The sequence below is a fragment of the Strix aluco genome, chromosome 2 (assembly GCF_031877795.1).
Source record: "Strix aluco isolate bStrAlu1 chromosome 2, bStrAlu1.hap1, whole genome shotgun sequence".
In the NCBI taxonomy this organism is placed as follows: domain Eukaryota; kingdom Metazoa; phylum Chordata; class Aves; order Strigiformes; family Strigidae; genus Strix; species Strix aluco.
In genome coordinates, this window is record NC_133932.1 from 37,923,237 (window position 1) to 37,942,766 (window position 19,530).

General features: G+C 39.8%; 1 protein-coding gene across 2 annotated transcripts in view; it reads right to left on the bottom strand.

The window, feature by feature from the left end:
- The window catches only part of DSCAM (DS cell adhesion molecule), a 476,243-nt gene that overhangs the window by 164,208 nt on the left and 292,505 nt on the right, over positions 1-19,530 (bottom strand). For both annotated transcript variants that reach the window (XR_012621906.1, XM_074814395.1), the window contains exons 5-8: positions 17,281-17,559; positions 14,945-15,220; positions 12,178-12,474; positions 11,105-11,380 (exon numbers count right to left, since the gene is read on the bottom strand). Coding sequence is in view for 1 of the 2 variants with exons in the window: in XM_074814395.1 (XP_074670496.1) it covers positions 11,105-11,380; positions 12,178-12,474; positions 14,945-15,220; positions 17,281-17,559 (1,128 nt within the window). In the remaining variant the exon portion in view is untranslated. The remainder of the gene's footprint in view (positions 1-11,104; positions 11,381-12,177; positions 12,475-14,944; positions 15,221-17,280; positions 17,560-19,530) is intronic.

A 19,530-nucleotide genomic window follows, 5' to 3' on the forward strand; every position in this document is an offset into this window, starting at 1 on the left:
TATGACCATGTGCAGCTGCCACAGAGAGGTAACATCAGGTGCAGGGTACCACAACTCGTGCTTACAGGCTTTCCCTGACTTCAAGAGCGGCTCGCTGTCTGTGATTGTGAGAAGTGCCACTGCAATCAATTTTTCTCACACTCTGTAATGACTTTTCCTGAGTGCCATCTCTCAAATCGCTAAAACCTGTCCTGTTGTGTTTTGAAAATCCGGTAGATCAGGCATACAGAAAAAAGAAACTTGGTATGAATTACTGTGTTTATTTGAACTTTGAGAACTGGAAATTAACTGCTTTTTCACTAGGGGACCTAGTGTCACGAAGTGAGGCAAAATATCTGCTTGCCTTTTCTAATTACCTTAGCCCAGTTAACACATTCACATATGATATTTTGGATTCTTTCTATATCAGCAGGAAAAGGCCAAATTTCTCTTAGAATTTATTGACAAGTGGCTTATAATACAAGTGGGAATAAAATTTTTAGAACGAGACTGTCAAAAGGTTTTGATATAACTTTTCCCCTTGATGAGTGCAAATATCTGCTAAATGCCAAGTGCTCCCCTTACAAGGCTGGCTAGCACATTTCTGCCCAAACCCTTCTCTTAGTCTCAGGCATCATTTCTGAAAGATATGCTAAAATTTACAACAGGGTGGTAAACTGCTTCCGTATTTTCTGCTGAGTGTGCAACAAATTTGAACCAATCTTTCACGGACAAAATGATATCACAGTTCAGACAACATACTGCTCAAGGATTATTATGTGCATCTTCACTCTCCATCTCCCTGATGAAGAAAACAGGGAGCAAGATCATTAGGTCACATTGAAGTATTTTTCAGAAAATATTGATTTGCAAGGCTGCATTTACCAGCTCTAAAATTTAAGTAGCAGCCTGCAGAGTATTTCAGAAATTGGCTAAAATATTTATAGACAGCACATTTTCCCTCTACTCAGGTTTTTAAGATACAGAGGAAAGCAACATTTATTTCTGCTTCATAAAATATAATGTATATTCAACCTGCAGCAGCTTGCAGTCCTGACAAGGAGCTTATTTTAAAAACCAGTGTGTAATTTAAAATCAGTACTTAAAAAAAGTAAATAGTCTAGTGATAACTTTGAAGTATTGAAGAATGTTTTTCAGCTATATATTCACCAGTTTGGGCTGATAAAAGCAGTTCCTGGTGACCTAACACAACAGATAAATTTTCTTCCTGCTAGTTTGAAGAAGGAAACAATCACAAAAATCACTTATTAAAAACATAGAATAAAGCATACCTGAAGTCAGTCAAGTAATTTCTGAACTACAAAAGTTGCTATCTCTCTCTCTCTCTGCAGTAAAAAGTTGACATATATCCTTGACAGAAGAAAATAGCAAGCTTCATTAACCAGCACGTGGCTTTTTTCTTTTTTTGTAAACTAAAGCTGTATATTTACCAAACAGCACTAAAAAAAAAAAAGAGGGATATATACTTCTTTAATAAACTCTGAAAAAGTTACAGTAGGACAGATGTATTTAAAATGTGTTTAAAACACTTCAAAGTGTGTTGAAATATTTTCCTTCCATAGCTTTAGTTTGACCATACTTCAGAGCTTGCATTTGATTTTTTTGTTAAATTATGCTATTTTATATATAACATGTTACATGTTAACTATGTAGAGGGCTGTACACATATATGTGCTTGTGTACACAGAAGGGATGTTTCTTCCTCTACCCACAATGGGCAAAAGAGTGAAAATCTCTGCTTCATGCAATGAAGCACAATGTCTTGGGAATGCTTTATTGATGAGTGCTTGAATTAAGTGTCTATTTAAGAAGAGAAGCATGGGCCAGCCTCATTAGTGCTAATGTAAGAAGATTTAAATTACATTTTTGTGCCCTAGAAAGGTCTTCTGTACCTCTGGGAGATTACTGTAAGTGAGGGCAAGGAGGGCTTCCATGCTGCTCTCTATTAGCAGAGGAACATCCTTAAATTCTTGCCCCCCATTCCATGGGAGTTATGTTGGAAGAAACTGCTGAGATGATTCACTAAAACGGAGTATCCTGCAGATAGCCTGTCTCCTGCAGCAGCCTTGTGAACACGGTGTTCCTCTCCTGTGGCTCTGCATAGTAGAATGAAAGTTGTCCTCTGTTTTACCATTATAAACTGTTCCCTAATGGATTTTCTTGCAACAACACTGTTGCAGGAGCTGTGCCCACAATATAAAATACCTTTGGCAATGAATACTCACAACACAGGTCCATTGGCTGATGCAAAGTAATAGCCACCAAACTACGTAGCCTCCTGAGGCAACCATGTGACCTTAGATTTCATGCACTGGGAGTGCAAAAGCCAAAACTATTTTGTCTCTGCACAAATCCTAGCCACAGTCTAGTTATTTGTAAGCTTTCTCAGCCATCCATTGTTTCTCCTAAACAACCCCATCCCTTGTGAGTGATGGTCTGAGCAATTGTAAACAGTCACTGAAGCACTGGATTTTTCTGCTTCTTTCTTGTATGTATTGAGCCTCATCACTAGGCCATGTCATTCATCGAATTATCTGTCAATGGCATTTACTGAGCCAAGCCTCAGACACTGCTCCCTCGTATTGTGCTAATGTATCCTGTCTTGAAAAGAGGAAACACCATTATATTTTTCAGGTCTTTCTAAGTATATCCATTGAAAAAAACCGGAACCACACTAATCCCTGTAATGCCTCTGCTGTTGCACAACATTTCCCTCTACTTGTGGCTCATTAGTTACCAAAGTTAACCCTGTATTTAAACACCTTCTAAATCTTACCACAACAGGCTGTGGTATTTTATCAGGAACTGTTGCTGAGTGTGGCAGAGCAAATGCAGTGGTGCATATTTCCCAGGGGAGCTTATGAGAGAGACGTCACCCTTTGCCTAAGTCCCCACTCCCCTTTCCTGAAATTTAACACTGGTAGCTCACAGGCTCCCTGATGCTGTTCTGGGAGCTCCTCCAAAATAAGAGAGGATGTAAAATATTGTGTAGAAATCAAGAGTGCTTTTATGTCATGTCTGATCCACCTATTGAGCCACCTCCTTTCAGCCTCCATCGTGAAAAGTGCTTGCCTTTATCGTTTGAAGCACCCTGCAAACCTAGGATGGCGGGAAGCCCAGGTGGATGCATTTACTATTTATTTTTTTAAAAAGAAAACCTTCTTGATTTGAAGATAAGATAGCAGCTGCAAGAGTGTTTTAACACAACAAGTAGTTACCTTCATTGTTAAAGTGGCACCTGATAAAAAGCTTCTGTATCCAGAAGCACTTACCAGTTATTTTTATTATGCTTTTGGAACCTGGTCCAGAGCTATCACCCTTGTGTAGCCCCTACATGATCTAAGGTGATCTTTGTCCTCAGGTAACACTGTGAAAAGTTGAAACCAACTAAATCAATAGAGCCAAAAGTTCTGGATTTAGAAGACAGATGACTTTTAACAGAATGATCTCTGGCTCTGGAAATCATTCACATGAGTAGTTTGACTGGTTTCACACTAGTTTCCCTTTCACCTTCATCCTAGGACTGTACATAAGCAGCCGATTTTATATCATCCTTCTGTTCCCACAGGGTTGAAAACATCTTTTTTTTGCATGCTATGTATTGTACACACAGATTTGAAATTAGGCCAGCATACTCCAGGCCTGCACAATCATGTGTATGCAGTCTTGCTTTCTATATGTACTTACACACACACTGCTAATAGATCACAGTAACTTGGTGCATTAAAGTGCTTAAAATTTTAAGAGCAATTTTAACAAATATACAAGAAAGTATTTCAAATATAATTGACAAAATACATACCAAAAAAAGTGCAAGAACATGCTTTCTTCCAAAACCAAAGTAAATAAAACTGCGTTGTAAGGGAGAGAAGAGGGATAGCTTTTGATAAACCCAAGCATAATACACAAATACTCTTGAACTCCTTAGCTGAGGCTCTTATTCAAGTATTAAGGCTCATTTCATATTGTTTACATAATTCATAAATGAACACATCCATACACCAACTTAAATCGTGTACACAAAACCAGTGAGTTTTACCTTAGATTTAAGTGAAAAGTTTTATATTTGTGCATACCAATTCCTCATCAGGAAGACCAGAATAGTAACGAAACAACTTTAACATACGTTCTCGGGTGATAATTTTCTGTGGTGTCAGGTGAAGTCATTAGGAGTATAGTGTATTAGAACTGTGCTGCTACAAAATAAGACACAAGTGGAGCATCCACATGACAGTTGTGAGATTTTAAAGAATGTAAGTCAGCTATTTTAATGTAAGGCTAACCTTGAGTTGTCATATATAGAATGGCAAAAAATTTACACAGACCTGTCAAGTCTCACATATTGAATACCTGACTGCTTTAGTCTTTTCTTCAGCTAATTCTACAGGTTAGATGCTGGGGTTCTCACATGGGAGATATCACTATCAAAGTGCATGTTCCCTTAAATCAGACTGTTGTCACTGCTTGCTCTTTGTAACAAGTCTCCATGACCATTATGTGACCTGAGAATGACTGTTAAGTGGATTTTTGCAGGATCTTTTGCACAACTGGACATTCTCATCCATTCTCACCACATGGCCCTTGCATGATTCCTGCATATGACTACTCCAGTCACTTTGACAGGTCTGACTATTTCTTCCTGAAGAAATTGCAACAAGCTTGGAGGGATCAAAAAGATATTGCATGGGAGAATGAAAGAAAGGCAGAAAGTGATATAATGAAAGAAGTATCTGAAGGATGTCAAAGCCAGAAGATTTTTTTCTAACTCAAATTATTGACAAGGTTCAGTCAGTAGGACAGATAAGAAGTTACGTCTTAGATATGTGCATGAAACTGAACTCACACTTGCCATAATCCATGTCACAGACTGAAGCATAAACAGATTAGCAGATTGTTTGATGACAGTATGCACCATCATCACAAGAACCCTAGAAAGATTTCCCCTGATGTTTTTTCTCTTTTGTGCCTGCATATTTTCTTATCTAAGCCAGCCCTCCCTGAACTGATCTGCAATGCAAATCCATCAATAACATTTTATATACTAGAAAAAGCTAGATACTTCCCAGGAAAGATGAGGAGAATCTATTAAAATAGTTGCAACGTGAAGTTATTTAGAAATACCACCTGTTTGGTTTCTTGTTTTCTAAAAGTGAACAGGCTGGTACAATTCTTTTATGTGGTTCACAACAGGTGAAGTGCTATCACTTTGGTATAAGGCAATGAGAAGCCTTCTAAATCAATGAGATATATAAGCTCTACAAGACCAGAAAGAGTCCTTTTGAACACTGCACTTTTCATTTTAATGATGCTGCACCCTTCTCTCTCAGGGGCTTCTTTTTCAATTAATTTCTGTTGGAGAAGTGTGGATAGCAGCAGGCTGTTTACATGAGAAGTGCGTCCCATGAGACTGATGAAAAGAAAATCATCACTTAGTACTGATGGCTTTTACTACAGCTAGGAAAACTATTACTATAAATTACACAATAAAAAATATGAAGATAATGACATATTCCTGTTTTTAAAATGCTTTGAGATCTACTAATCTACTAAAATGCTGTAGAGGAGATGCTGCTATTATTATTTTACCACCTTGCCACTTGAAGGGTTGTTTTTCATTGGAAATATGAAACTTACAGATGGGTAAGTAATATAACCTCTTTCTCTGTTTGCCAGCACTTCTCATTGTAAGACTATTCTCGTTTGCTTGCACTTTAACTTTTGTTTGGATAGTATTTTTCCAGGCCAGGTGTCTGCCTCAGGCTGAGTCATTCTGGCTGGAAAGTTTCAACTAAAAGTGTTTGGCCATTTCCAAGAATAAGGCAAGAAGGTGGAAAAACAGGGATGTAGTATATGTTGATCCTACCATAAAAGCAAAAAAAAAAAGGCATTGTGAGAAACTGAGAAGTCCCACCTGCCCCAATGGTTAGCAGCATGGATTTCAAATTCAATGGGTGACGGCACTAGCATCAGATATTCTTGTCCGTATGAAAAGTCACCACAAGGGTGTCCAAATTTTGCAGTCTGAGCAAAAACAAGTAAATAAATAGACAAAAAAAACCCAGTTAATACATCCTGAGAAAACATGTTCCAGTAACTAATAGCTAAGAGCTCCCAGGGTGCGAGCAGCACTGAACATATCCTAGCAGTACCTTCAGTGGCTGAGTCAGTTCCAGCCACGCAGTGCAGGTGCAGTCTGGTGAGATTTCAGAAATCAAAGCAGACAGATTTGCCTCTCTAGTGCTTGTACAGATGTCTGTGCTGGGACCAGGAAGCATGGAAAAAAAGTTATTTCAAGGCAGAGAGAAAGAAAGGAGATGTGGGGGCCAAGGGACAAGGGTGGGGAACCAGCCTGCATTGCTGGGCATGCAGAGAGCAGCAGCAAGTGATAGAGCAGAAGCTCAAAGCAGTGTCCAGGATAACAAAAGGGAATTATAGAATTGGATGTAGGGGCAGTGGGGGGGAAGTCAGAATTTGGGAGCAGGCTTACAGTGGAATTGCAGAGGTCATGGGTGTTGGTAAAGTGGAATTGAGAAACTGACTGCAAATATAAGACTGGGACAAAGAAGCAGTGGGGTGAGATACAGCACTGACAGTGAAGAAGACCCACATGGAGGGGGGACAGACCGAAACCCAGTAGAGATGGAGAAAGTGAAGAATGGCAGAAAGAGAGGACTGCAGCTGAAGCCTGGGAGGAAGGTTGGAAGCTATGAAAGGAAAGACTAGTTTTGAGTCATGAGAACAAGGTGCCAAGGAAATGAGGACTGAGATGGGAAAGATGTGGAGGACAGACAGGTTTTGGAACCCAGAGCAGAAGAGCCAGGACTTGATCAAGGATGAGCTGGAGAAGACTGAGGAGGACAGGTCATACTTAAGAGAAATGGGCACAAAACCCTGCACCTTCTACTGAATATTCTTCTCCTTAGGACATCGGACTTCAATAGTCCTCTGCCATCAGCAGATGTATATGAACCCCACCGGCAAACCACTAGAGCTGGGCCAAATGCAGAGCAAGAAACCAGCGCTGCTAAGAATAATTCTGCTGTTGGCAAGGACCTATACAGTATCCTTAGCAAGGCTAATCTCAGTGATTACTTCTTAGGATGTCAGGAACTACTCTTTCCACTTTGCAGGAGGGGGAGGAAAGGGGGTTCAGTTTACTTTACAAAAAAGCTAAAAAGAAAATTGCATTTAACACAGGCCAAAGCAAAACATGTTGAAAAGGTGTTATTACAGTTGCAAAGGCAAGTGGTCAACAGGTATAAAATACCAGAAATTAAGTATGTAAGTACAGTTGTAATCTCCCCCCTGCTACGTATGCATTACCGGGTGGGTAGTATTCATGGCTTTTTGTCTCAGAACTGTCCAATTCATTTGTCTAAATATAAAAAAAATTATGCCAAGATGGCTTGATTTCCAAAAAGCTCCGTTAGGACTCAGGCACAGTTCCAACAGAGCTATGTCTGCCAAACAGAAACCTGTGTATTTTTCTGCCAGCTTATCCACTCAGCTCCCAGCAGACAGTTTAAGACACTGCTAGCTTCTAAGATTCAGATTTTGGGACAGACAGAGGACAAGCAAGGGATGGCAGGGGGTGGCATGCCACATCTCTGTGGGACAGAGTTATTTGAAGTCTGCAGAACTCTGGGGTAGGTGGCTATGCAGACAAGGGTGCCAGTTATTCCTAAAAATGGGACAACTGATTTCATGTGGTGTCCAATTGATTCTTCTGATCAGCAATGCAAAGAAGTAGCTGGCCTAAGGTTGAATAGCATGTAAGTGCCCAGGTCCCAAGCTTTTGACTTCCTGACAGCCTGCCAGGTGGGAGGCTGCACAGCAAGGCTCTATAAGCCCCACTCTTGGATTTTCTGGCAGCCAGGATTTAATTTTGAAGTTATTGTCAAGAAACTTGCTGTTTTCATATCTGAGATCTTACAGCGATTTCTGAAGAACGTCCTCAAGATTTTGCTTTCATTTGGATGTTTGTAAATCTCAAAATACTCTACAGAATGGGCAGACCTCTTTTATTTTGTTACAAGCTCATGCTGTTGCATACTTTTACTTGCACACTGCTTCCAGCAAGTCCTCATTCAAGACAGAACAAGGATGCTTCATGTAGTGGAGAGTTTGGAAAGTGGGCAGTAAATGTGGCAGAGAAAGAACAGTTGTATGCATAATGGAGATAAATGCTGCCCTGTAGAGCCAAATTCTGTATTCACCTTTGCCACAGATCTCTCAGATAATGCTAATTAAATTACTTAAATCTGTCTTTCCCAGGGGCTTGCTAAGCTGGGTGATGTGACTGATCTGAAGAAGGAAAAAGAACTCTCAGAAGCAACTTCATGTCAATGGGACCAGAGCTTTGAACATATAAATGCTATGTAACAGGAGGTCAACTGGAAAAATCAAGCTGTAGGCTCTGAAATTGAACATGTAAAAATTTGTGAATACTTTTAAGTTCAGTCTGTGTCTCAGTTGCCATTTGCCAAAGTGCTCCCGATCACTCAGGTGGGTTTTGAAAATGAACACATTGTTTCTGAAACACTTTGATACCACAGAGATTATAATCTCAGAAAAGCTCAGGAGGAAATTGATAATTATGTCTTCAGAACAGAACATGGAGGAAACAAAATACCAAGTAACAGCTCATTAAGTATCATCTATTCTGAAGCACCCTTCACATGACTGGTTTGAGGTCACCCAGAAAGCTTGTAGCAGAAATGAGAACAAACCAAAGGACCCATGATGCTGAAGACAGGCAGTAATTCTCCCTCTGTTTCTCTGAGAAATAAGTAAGTGTACTGATAGTATGAGAAACTGAACTATAAATAAGGATATTCAGGCACTGATATTAACTCCCTTTACAATGTCATATTTGAGAGTACTTTTAACCTCCAGTATGCAAGCTGGGCTGTATTTTGTATTTCTTGGAATCAAATATAAGTGCCTGAAAACTCATCACATTAACTCTGGAATCTATAAAACAAAAAGGCAACACAAACGTTCTTAATATTTTAAAGCAGCAGGCCACTTCTGACTCTCCACTAATATGTTAGATAAAATCACTATGTAGTTATGGAAAAAACCAATACATAGCCATCTAAAAACCCACTGTGGCAATGATGACTTCCAGCTACAATAGCAGAACCTCGAGAATTGTTCAAACCTGACATACAAAGCTCACCTTTGACATTTTGGTCTTAGTATATGAGGCCAGGCTATTACCCTTTTTTTAAATAACAGTGTCTTGTCAAGGCCAGGGCATGATGAAGTAGCTAGGGCACTTTGCAGCCAACTTTGGCAACTCCGGATCAATAGATATGAGCCACGCTGACACATTTGCTTTGCATGTGCCATGGATCGCTTTGCACACTGCAACTTGCAATGCTCCGATGGATCTGCCTTACGGAGCATATGCAGGATGAGGCTGTATCACAGGTGCAGCGGCAGCTCAGCCCACCGGCACGCTTCAAATGTACCACATGTTTATGTAAGTTATTCAGAGTATATTCAGTCACTGTTTGAGATTCCTGAGCAGCCAATGGCCCTGGCTGCTCAATATCCAGAAGTACAGTAGAATATCTTCAAGGAAGTCAAATAATTGACAAAAGCTACAGTTCAATCAAAACTGATAGAGCTGTCAATCTGCTTTCTGGGGGAGGAACTGTCAAGTTTGAAACTGTAACCTAATGGAAGAAAAACCGGTATTGCACCTGAGATACCAGTTAGCGTTCTCAGTGACTAGTAATGTTTTGATCTAAATGCCTGAGCTGTAAGGATAGACTGCTGGATTTTTTTGGTCTGGCTACATTTGTTCTGAGGTAGCATTCATTTAAGAGGTAGCATTCCCCACCAGATTTACCATGCTGAACTGTTAGTGCAAGAGCAACACTATTACTAATTTGCCATTCAGTTCCTAAACTGATCTGTGATATTGTAACATCAAGCAAGGTACCACATACATGAAAAGAAATGGTGACATTAGCTTTTTATGCCACAGCATGTGACCAGTGCCCCTGATGGTCTCAGGTGTGTGAGATGTCACGCCTTTCAGAGTCCAAATTGCTAGTGGTTTAAAGCTAATCCCCTAATCTCTTGAAATAATTAGCAATTACATCACTCCAGACTGAAAACAAGAAAGGGCTAAACAAACAGAACAGGAAGAAGTTAAAAGATCAGATGTCTGTAACAGTAATTTACCTTACTGTTCTCTGTATCTTATCTGATAATGGATACAAGAATCAAACTTACTTACTTCCTTCCTCCTTCTCTCAGAAAAACCCAGGAAAAGTTTCTAAGAACTTCAGGAACAGTGAAATTATATCTCAATTCTTCCTACAGGTTCACATGAAGTGCACTATTTATTGGCCCCATTGCTCAAAACTAGGTGCTACTGCAATCAGGTTTTCTGTCTTTTGTGTCCTTGTGAATAGGTCTGAACATTGCCAATATCAGAGTAGTCAGAACACAATGCTAAAAAATTCCTATTCTCATCTATTTCTGAAGTCTTTCAGGGCCATCTGAACATCCTTGTTTCAGACTATTTGAATAGATTTTAAGCATCCTATTAGAATTTCAAGTCACATTTATTTACAATGCTACCTTTCTAAGCATCAAGAACACTCAGGAAAGCACACTTAATAAGAGGAAAGCAAGGTTAATGCTTTTAGTTCCTGTCTCAGTTTATCAGCAGAAACACACACATCAAAAGTCTCATCTTATTTTTAAAAGCTCGAAAGTCACTGGCTAATGAAAATGTGAACTTTGTCATCCAGCAGAGAAACAGTCACCACTGAAACTTAGGTGACAAACCATTAATCTACTGATTTAGTTGTAGTGAAAACTGCTCACAGAAAGCTTGCTTCTGCAAGGCTTCCACTTAGAAAGCAATACTTTGCTAGTTGAACAAAGGAGGGCAAAAGTCAAGAGAGAACAAGACACAGTGACTGATTAGCATCTATGTCATCATTAAAAATAAACACAAATCTGGATTAACCTTCTTAAGTGCTCATTATCTAAGTGCCAGGACAATCCTCTGTGTGCAATTCTGCATTTCTATAAACAACACAGCCATTAGCTTGGCTCTAGTTTTCCGAGTTAACCTCACCTTTTACTGTCACATGCACGCTCTGACTGGTGGACAGCTGGGGTTGAACGAGGACATTGCATGTGTATTCACCCTCGTCTACTTCCTTCTGCACATCTGAAAGCTTCAGTGTCCCGTTGTTCTCAAATGCCACTTGGCGATGGTTAAATGGTAGGAGATTAGAGTTCTTGTACCACTTGATGGAGTAATACGGGTAGCCAATCACACGGCAGTGGATGTAGGTGTCCCGTCCAGCTATTGCTGTGATGTTCTTCATTGGTCGAATGCTTGCTGGCCCTAGAAAGGTAAACAGAAACTCTTAAAAACAATTTAAGGGCACATTTGCTTGAGGAAACATGCCTATAATTTTTCTGAATATACAAATGTTAACAACATTTACAGATGTGGCTTGCACAACACTTCTTAGCATTTGACAGATTTTCCTTTTAAGAGCTACTTAAGCAGTTTCTCTAATCTTTATATGCTCTAGTTTTTCCTCACCCTGCAGCATACATACAAATGATGTGGGGGTATATATTTGCGTTATTCAACACTTGCCTGATAAAATCTTTGCTGCATTACAAATTAAAAGGCTGAGGATGATTTAATTAATGTGAAATACTAAAACTGGTACAAAGCTAGAATCCTGTTACACATGAGAACACTGACAAAGTTAGCTTTTTTTTTAAACATATGTAAAGTATAATACCATGAGGATGGGTATTATGCCATGTAGAGCTAGAAATGCAAGTTAAAGTATTGTATACATGAATAATTACAATGAATGTTGGACAAGGGGAGGAAAGGAAAAGAAAAAGAAATCATGCACAGCAGGACTAAAGTAAAGAAACTGAATTAATAGAAATGAGTATAGGAAAAATACTCTACAACACAAGCCAAAGGGTTCTTCCAACATTTAACCATACCATACACTTTCTAGATGGGGCTGGAGAGGCAGAGAGGGGAAAGAAAAGGAGAGGAGAAACAGTAAGTTGGTTTTGGCATTCCAAGACTCATTTCATCACATGCAACAATCTTCTTCTCCACTACAATGAGTTATGTGTGTTTTTTTGAGGAGCTGATTTGACAAGCACCTCTTACGTTTATTCGAGCCTGGTACAGGATGACTCCCGCAGAGTTGTTGGCAGTACACCGATAAACACCACCGTCTCGGACCTGAGTGTTAGAGATATTCAGGTAACTGACCACGTTGCCTTCTGAGGTGATAATCTGGCTGATACGATGACTGCTGTCCTTCACGATGGGATCTTCATCCAGCGTCCAAGTGATCGTAGGCAGAGGAGTCCCCTTCACGTTGCACATAAGGGAGACTGGCTCTCCTGGACTCACCACTTTTTCACTGAAGGCAGAAATGATTTTGGGAGTTCCATCTGCCAAGGGAAAGAAAAGCAGAGAATAGTATTTACATGGTGTAAAGCTTGTTCCCTCTATCCTGGAGCCTATCACCTGAGCCAAGATCTGTTTTAGAAGTGATGCAAACAGTTGTGTTCCAGGATGCATACTCTAATTATTGAGAAGGAAACAAATTTTGGTAGTGGAGTGTTTAAATGATCCCTTGCTTACTGCAAGTTTCTTCTTTATCTTCTAAGAAACCTGGTACTGACTGCTGAAGTTTGAAAAGCACTTGAATAAATAGACCAGGGCTCTCCACAGCTATATGAATTGCCAGCTTCTTGCAGAAAAGTGTTAAAGCCATGCACAGTTCACAAAAGACATACAGCAAAACCTCAACACATTTGGAATTTTTCTTGTCCTGGTAGATTTCAGCTCCTTGGAAAGCTAAGGATTAATCCTGTTGGCGAGAGCCAGGCATAACTTGCATAGACTAATTTCACACAGCTGTGCCAATGTAGTTTAGCCCTGACCCACAACACCCCATTTAGGAAAGTATTAAATTAAGCTTTTCTGAATACAGATTGCCAGTAACAGGAGTGATGCCAATTTCTTTCTGTGGTCATTTTGTGCTACAGATAAATATTCCTCCGAAATGAGAGCTTTCAAATGCTTTCTCTTGTGATCTGTGTCACAATTTACTCAGCCTCTACCAGGGGAGTGAATAAAGAGAATGGATGGAGATGGAAACTTTGAGATTGCAAGCAGGGAGCAGGATTAAATAACCACCTATCCAGAGAGTTCAGTGGGGTAATATTTAGGAGTGCCAACATTCTGCTATTAGGAAGTTCTTTCTGAGATCATGCAATGCACGTTTGTTCTCCTTTGAAAATCATACTTTCAAGGCTGTATCTAGAAGGAATTTCAATGTAATTGGGAGCAAAATGTCACACACCAAGAGCAGTATGCAGAACACAGGAAGCAATCCAGTCCGAAGTTCGGACAACAGTGCTGCAGGCTACTGTCTGGTTTTAAAGATCCACGCGGCAAGTAAGCTAACTAACTTCAGTGTTCCTACAGTATTAGTGCCTGCAAGAAACAGAAGGAAAAACCACCTCATTACCTAGAGAGGAGCCAAAGACACTTGAAAACTCACCTTGTACACAAAGTCTTTTAAAGACAACTCCTTTCAGTTTTGCACAGGACAGAGGATATCAGGACAGGACTGACAAGTCTCATGCTCTGTGTGATGCACTATTTGTTTGTGTATATTATGTACTCTTTCTTCATGTACACTCTGCTATGTATTACCTATATGTTTGAGAGGCTTGGACCATGACAGCTCCCTTGGAAATCATGATTCTTACATAGCTATTTCAGTGCAACGTCACACAGGAAACTGAGGGAACTGGCACAATGTGTGCAAGACTCCCCACAAAACAGAATTAAAAACAGGGCTGCGAAATTCCTTGCATGACACATGGTGAAAAACACAAGGCACTGCCACTCTCAGGCTGCTGAAAGACCTCAGCATCCCTGCTGGAGCATTTGATTTTATTTGATTTCATAATTTTCTCCTCTGTCCCCCTCTCCCATTCATTTCTGTCCCATTGGTTATGTGACAGAGTTCTAATTTATTTATTTATTTTAATCTCTGAATCTCTCCCTTTGCTGTGTATTAGATACTGTGACTCCCCCAGAAAACAAAACAGCAGCTAAAAAAAAAAAAATGCTTTTTATCCTGAAAGAAAGATGACACAGGACCAATAAATCTGTGAGTGTGCACTCTATGTACCTCTGCCACCCCTCCTCCTCTATTTTTTTTTAATTCAAGTGACAGGCTTTTTTTGGAGATGAAAGCAGACATTATTTTCCCAGTGAGACCTGAGTGTCTTTGAAATCTTTCTGGTGTTTCTCTCTGATAACCTGCACTCTCTCGACATCATGATAGATTATCAATATGCTCTTTAGGCTTTCTTAGTCACAGGAGATGGTTGCCGAGGTAACTCAGTCCAGGCAGGTAATCTCTGCTTTTTCTATAAAGACTCTAAAAATAGTGTCCATGCCACGACTGCGCTACAGCCTCATTAGTAAACTGGCTCTGTCCAAACTAATAACTTTCCTCATTTGATTATCATGTAGAACATTGTGTCAGTTACTTAAGATGATCTCCAAGCCTTCAAGCCAATACACCCAACCAGAAAATGTTTGAATAGAGACCTCTCATGTCCTGCTGAAAAGCTAATGTAAAATATCAGCATCACCACCATCCACCCCCACCAAAAAAATTATTGACTGGAAGTACTTCTCTGGAGGGATTTTTGTTTTCAAATAATTTTTTTCATTTTATTAGTTTTTGCTCAGAGTGGGGCACAATAAACCCCACTGACAATTCATGACTACACTTTTCTCTTGTTTAGGGTCCACTGTCCCTCACTATATGATGGCACCAAAGACAACATACATATTATTATGGAGACCAGAATTGCTAAACAGGTAGTGACTGACCTTCTAGTACCACCTGAACATAGTCTTGAGCAGACATCTTGTCCTTACGCACAAAGCACTGGTAAGCTCCACCATCACTCTTGGCCATGCCATCCATAATAAGATTCTCCCGACTGATGCCAGTGATCCGGACATTGTTACCAGGGTTGATGATTTCACCATTACGATACCAGGAGAGCTCCTGGTCCTCAGTTCCCGTCACACTGCAGGACAAGGACACTTGACTACCAACACTGCTTTTTACTTTCCGTGGGCTGATCGTGGCTTTTAGTGGTTCTGAAGATTTAAATCAAAAGAAGGGAGAGGGAAAGGCAAATAGAAAACATTAAGTATATATGTACATTTATGTGCGAGCAACAAATTGACTCTCATTTAAGGAGGATAACAAAAATCACAGCCATGCCATTCTGAAAAAAAACCCAAACAAACAACAGATGATTGTGTTTGCTCTAAACGAGCATTTTTGCCACCAACATGCATGACATAAAACATAGAACTATAGGGATAATCTACTCAACACATGATATAATCCCATACCTAAGTGAACAGTAGGAGCAGATCTACTGAGAAACACTGTTGGTGCTGAGGGCCTAACAATGGCACTACACATGTTTTGGGAGGGCAGGACATTACTTCACATTAGTTCAGTGTGGATATTTGAACTAGTGCATTAGGCGCCTTCCTGAAGCTCATCTTCTGGTTAACTTCCTGCAAAGGAGCCCAGTTTACATGTTCTAAAACCACTCCCTGATGGGAACAAGTGCAGTAAACATCAATGACCAGGAGATTAGCTTTTAAGGGTGGAAGATCCATGCTAAAATATTAACATAGATACACCCATCCTGTCACCTAACGGTTTATCGGCATTACTGAATGCAGATCTCATCTCATGATTTGTATATATTGGTTTGACTTGCTTATAATGATAAGGGACTACTATCACCACTGATATCGTCCCTGATACTAAATATATACCACCTTAGGGTTTGTTTTTTTTTTTTTTTTTACCAGCTTGCATACACACATACACACACATGTATACACATGCTTATACATGAAAATTTCCTCAGCTAACTCATTCACTTGACTGAAGGTTTCATAACACACAGGTTGGAATAAATCTTTAGTGGCCCACTGGGAACAGAGGCCTGGAAAAAAACCACACAGGTCAGTGGCCTCGGTCATTCTGGATCACAGACACATATGTAACAGACCTTTCCTCTACAATGGTCCAGAGCAACAGTTAATCTGTGCTCATATGCATGTTACAAGTCATTGAATTATCTCTATGTTTCCTGGGCAAATGACCACAAAGGCTCAAAACTGTCAATGACCCATTAAACAAAATGGACACACTCAAGTGCACCACCAACATCTCAGAGACATGATGTCACAAGAAAGTGAACCTCATCCTCCATTGCTGAGGGTAAAGCTCCCTTGCCCAACTGTTGCTTCCTGCCAACCTGAGCCAGAAGATATTTACTAGCTGTTTGACCACTGTGTCAGTAAGTAAAACTTATCACCAGACAGTGGGGATACTTTTGGTATCACTAGCAATAATATTACATCATGTCTCTGGAAGTTTTGACTTTGTATCAATCATACAGGGCAGACTGAATTCAACTAATTTTTATGAATAGATTTAGAAGCAAAGCTCCTCTGTCATAATTCACAAATTACTGATCTTTGATCTCAGTTTTATTTTGCCCAAATACATTATGCATAATTATTTGTGAAAACATTTTTACCTCCTGATCTGTTCACAGACTTCTCCCTTTTCAGTTTGCTAGTCATGCTACATACGTGGAAACATTAGTTCACTAAGCATTACTTCTATTCCAGGAAATAATTTTTTTTTTAACAATGGGAGGATAATGGTTTTCCAGTGCAGTGCTTCTGAGTAATAATTATCTTTGTAGAATTTGTGAAACATTCAGAATATTCACACATGAATACTCAACTGAGGGGAGGTATGAGTATTCAATATTACTGAACAGCATGAGTCATGGCAATGAGAGTTTGGCAGCTTTATTCATGAGAACATTTGCAATTTCTTTTTAAGCATCCAGTTCAAGCTTCTAAATTACATATCCTCCATGTGATAAATTATATAGCTACATTAGAAATTGCATCTATTTGCACTTCTGATCACTCAATTGTCCAACTAACTCATCTCCACAGAGTCTACTTTCTCTTGTTCCACAACTTTGAGAAATTTAAGCGTTGTTAAGATAAAGCAACAAAGCAGAAGGTACAGCATGATATGGCAACATCTTCCCTGATGCAAACACCCAGGCAAGAAGTGACCTGAGATCTTCACTCAGTCCAGGACTTACGTTTTACATACAGTCGCCCTATCATCTCAGCAGTCCCATAGTTGTTCCACACCTCGCAGACGTAGTTGCCCGAGTCTGACGGACGCGTGTTCTCTATCAGCAGACCTGTAACTGTCTGCCGAAACCTGCTGTCAGGCTCCCAGGGAATGTTGTCCTTCAGCCAACGATACTTTGGTGCGGGGTGCCCTGATGCTTTGCAAGGCAGCTCCACTCGCTGTCCTGCCATGGCTTTACGGTGGTCAAACCCATCTAGAATAGATGGAGCTGAATTTGCTGGATCTGAAAGAACAAACAGCAGTTTTCAATGGGAGCATTAAAATTATTTCATTCGCTAAGCAATATGCCAATATATTTTCTCCTGCATTTTTTGACTTACTAGCCAGTATTTTATGTACTACAGTTTACTACTGTAACCCAGCCATCAGTCTGTAATATCTCAGTAGTGGTGGCTGGGATCCAGCAGCATGTACTACTGAAGCATCTCATGAATACTTGGAAATCCTCTCACTGGATTTTTTCCAGGTGGCAACCATTTATGTGGTCATCCTTTATGTCCCCTATCACAGGAATGGAGAGTCAGAAATGTGTTGCCTTAACAATTATTACTGTTATCTCTGCACTACTCGACAAGAATGAAGCCAACATATTTTCCATGCTTCTCATTGGTCTAAAAGCTTTGAATTAAAGGAGCTATTTATTCCCTTGTCAGGAGAGAAATGGGAAAAGACACAGGAATTTCTATCTGCAGTCTAACTGACAGATGAGCCTTTTCTTCTCTGGAAAAATAACTTAATGTGACAAGACCAACTTACAGCTTAATACTTCAACTTTCTTTGCTCACCTTACTGAGAAAAGCAGCAACACACTTATGTAGCACCTGGCATATATTTATGTATCACACAGAAGTCTGGCAGACTGCCTTCACCAGAGGGGTATGTACCCTACCAGAAATACTACTCTGATTTTGGGTTTTTACGTTTGAAAAATTTGGAGGAAGAGTCTGACATGAGTTACAGTTTTGTGCAGCATGCAGCATGATAAAAGCCCATCCTGGAGCTATTGCAACATAAACACTGAACAGTAAATCAACAAGCATTCCTCTAAGTATTTTCTCATCACATACACCACCTTTGCTAAGGTTTCTGTCTCACAAAGAAACTCCACATGCTGATCAACTCCTTTTACTCTTATCTGACACACTGATCTCTTTTAGGGTATATCTACATCATAGTTGCCTGGGTGTTGGTGTGATTGCAACCATTTCAACATTTTCAAGCGGTCTTGGACTCAAGTACTGCTCACAGGGCAGCTGCAGCAGGTTCCTGTCAGGAGCTGGAGAGATTAAAGGAACAGTTCATGCTGAATTCAAGCTCCTCAACAGATAGTGTAATCGGTACCTGAGCTAATTAGTTTAAAACTAACTTAGGTATATCTTCATGAACTGCAGCCATGCCTGGAAGGGTACACATGAGAGCAAATACCTAGAGGTACTGTGCAAGTTATAGTATCAACCCAGAAACTAAAATTGTGATGGTAAACAAATGAGCTAAGTAAATTTTATGTGAATATCTAGATAAAAAACTAAATGCCAAGTTCAATGAAAGATGACCACAGAGGTTTTCTGCTCTTTAGGTGCCAGGAAAAAGTTAAGTCACTGAAGGCAAAACCACATTCAGTTTACAGCAACTTAATGCCTGTCTCATTAGAAACGTGTCAGCCAGTAGTTAAACAAATGATTTTGTATGCATCAGTAGCCTCGAGGTCCATATTTGGCATCAAGATGGGTTATATTTTTGAGCTTGCCATGTTGTTTATGTCTGGCTTAGTGAAAGCACAATCTGCCAGGATGCTATTGGGGAGGCCAATGTCAATTTGACTAATTGATTAGCCAGCTTCTTTCTCGCCTTTTGGGTCATCAGGCATCTATGTTTTCAGTGCATAGATTCTTTTGTGCAGCCTGAGGAATTAACTCAGTAAAAACGTAAGCATGCAAGAAATTACAGCTCTGGCTCTTAGGGAAGTTACATCTACACAATATCAATTTCTTCATTTGAAAGTAATAATTAAATAATAAAAAAGTAGAACTGACTTTTAAAGGTATTGTCTGTGCATTCCTACTCAAAACTTGCAGTAGCTTCATATCTTCTCCATACACTTTTAACTTCAAAAGACTTTGTGAAGTATATATGTGGTCCCATTTGCAAACCTTTAAGTACAAAAATACAAAGTACTGCATGGACTTCAAAACAG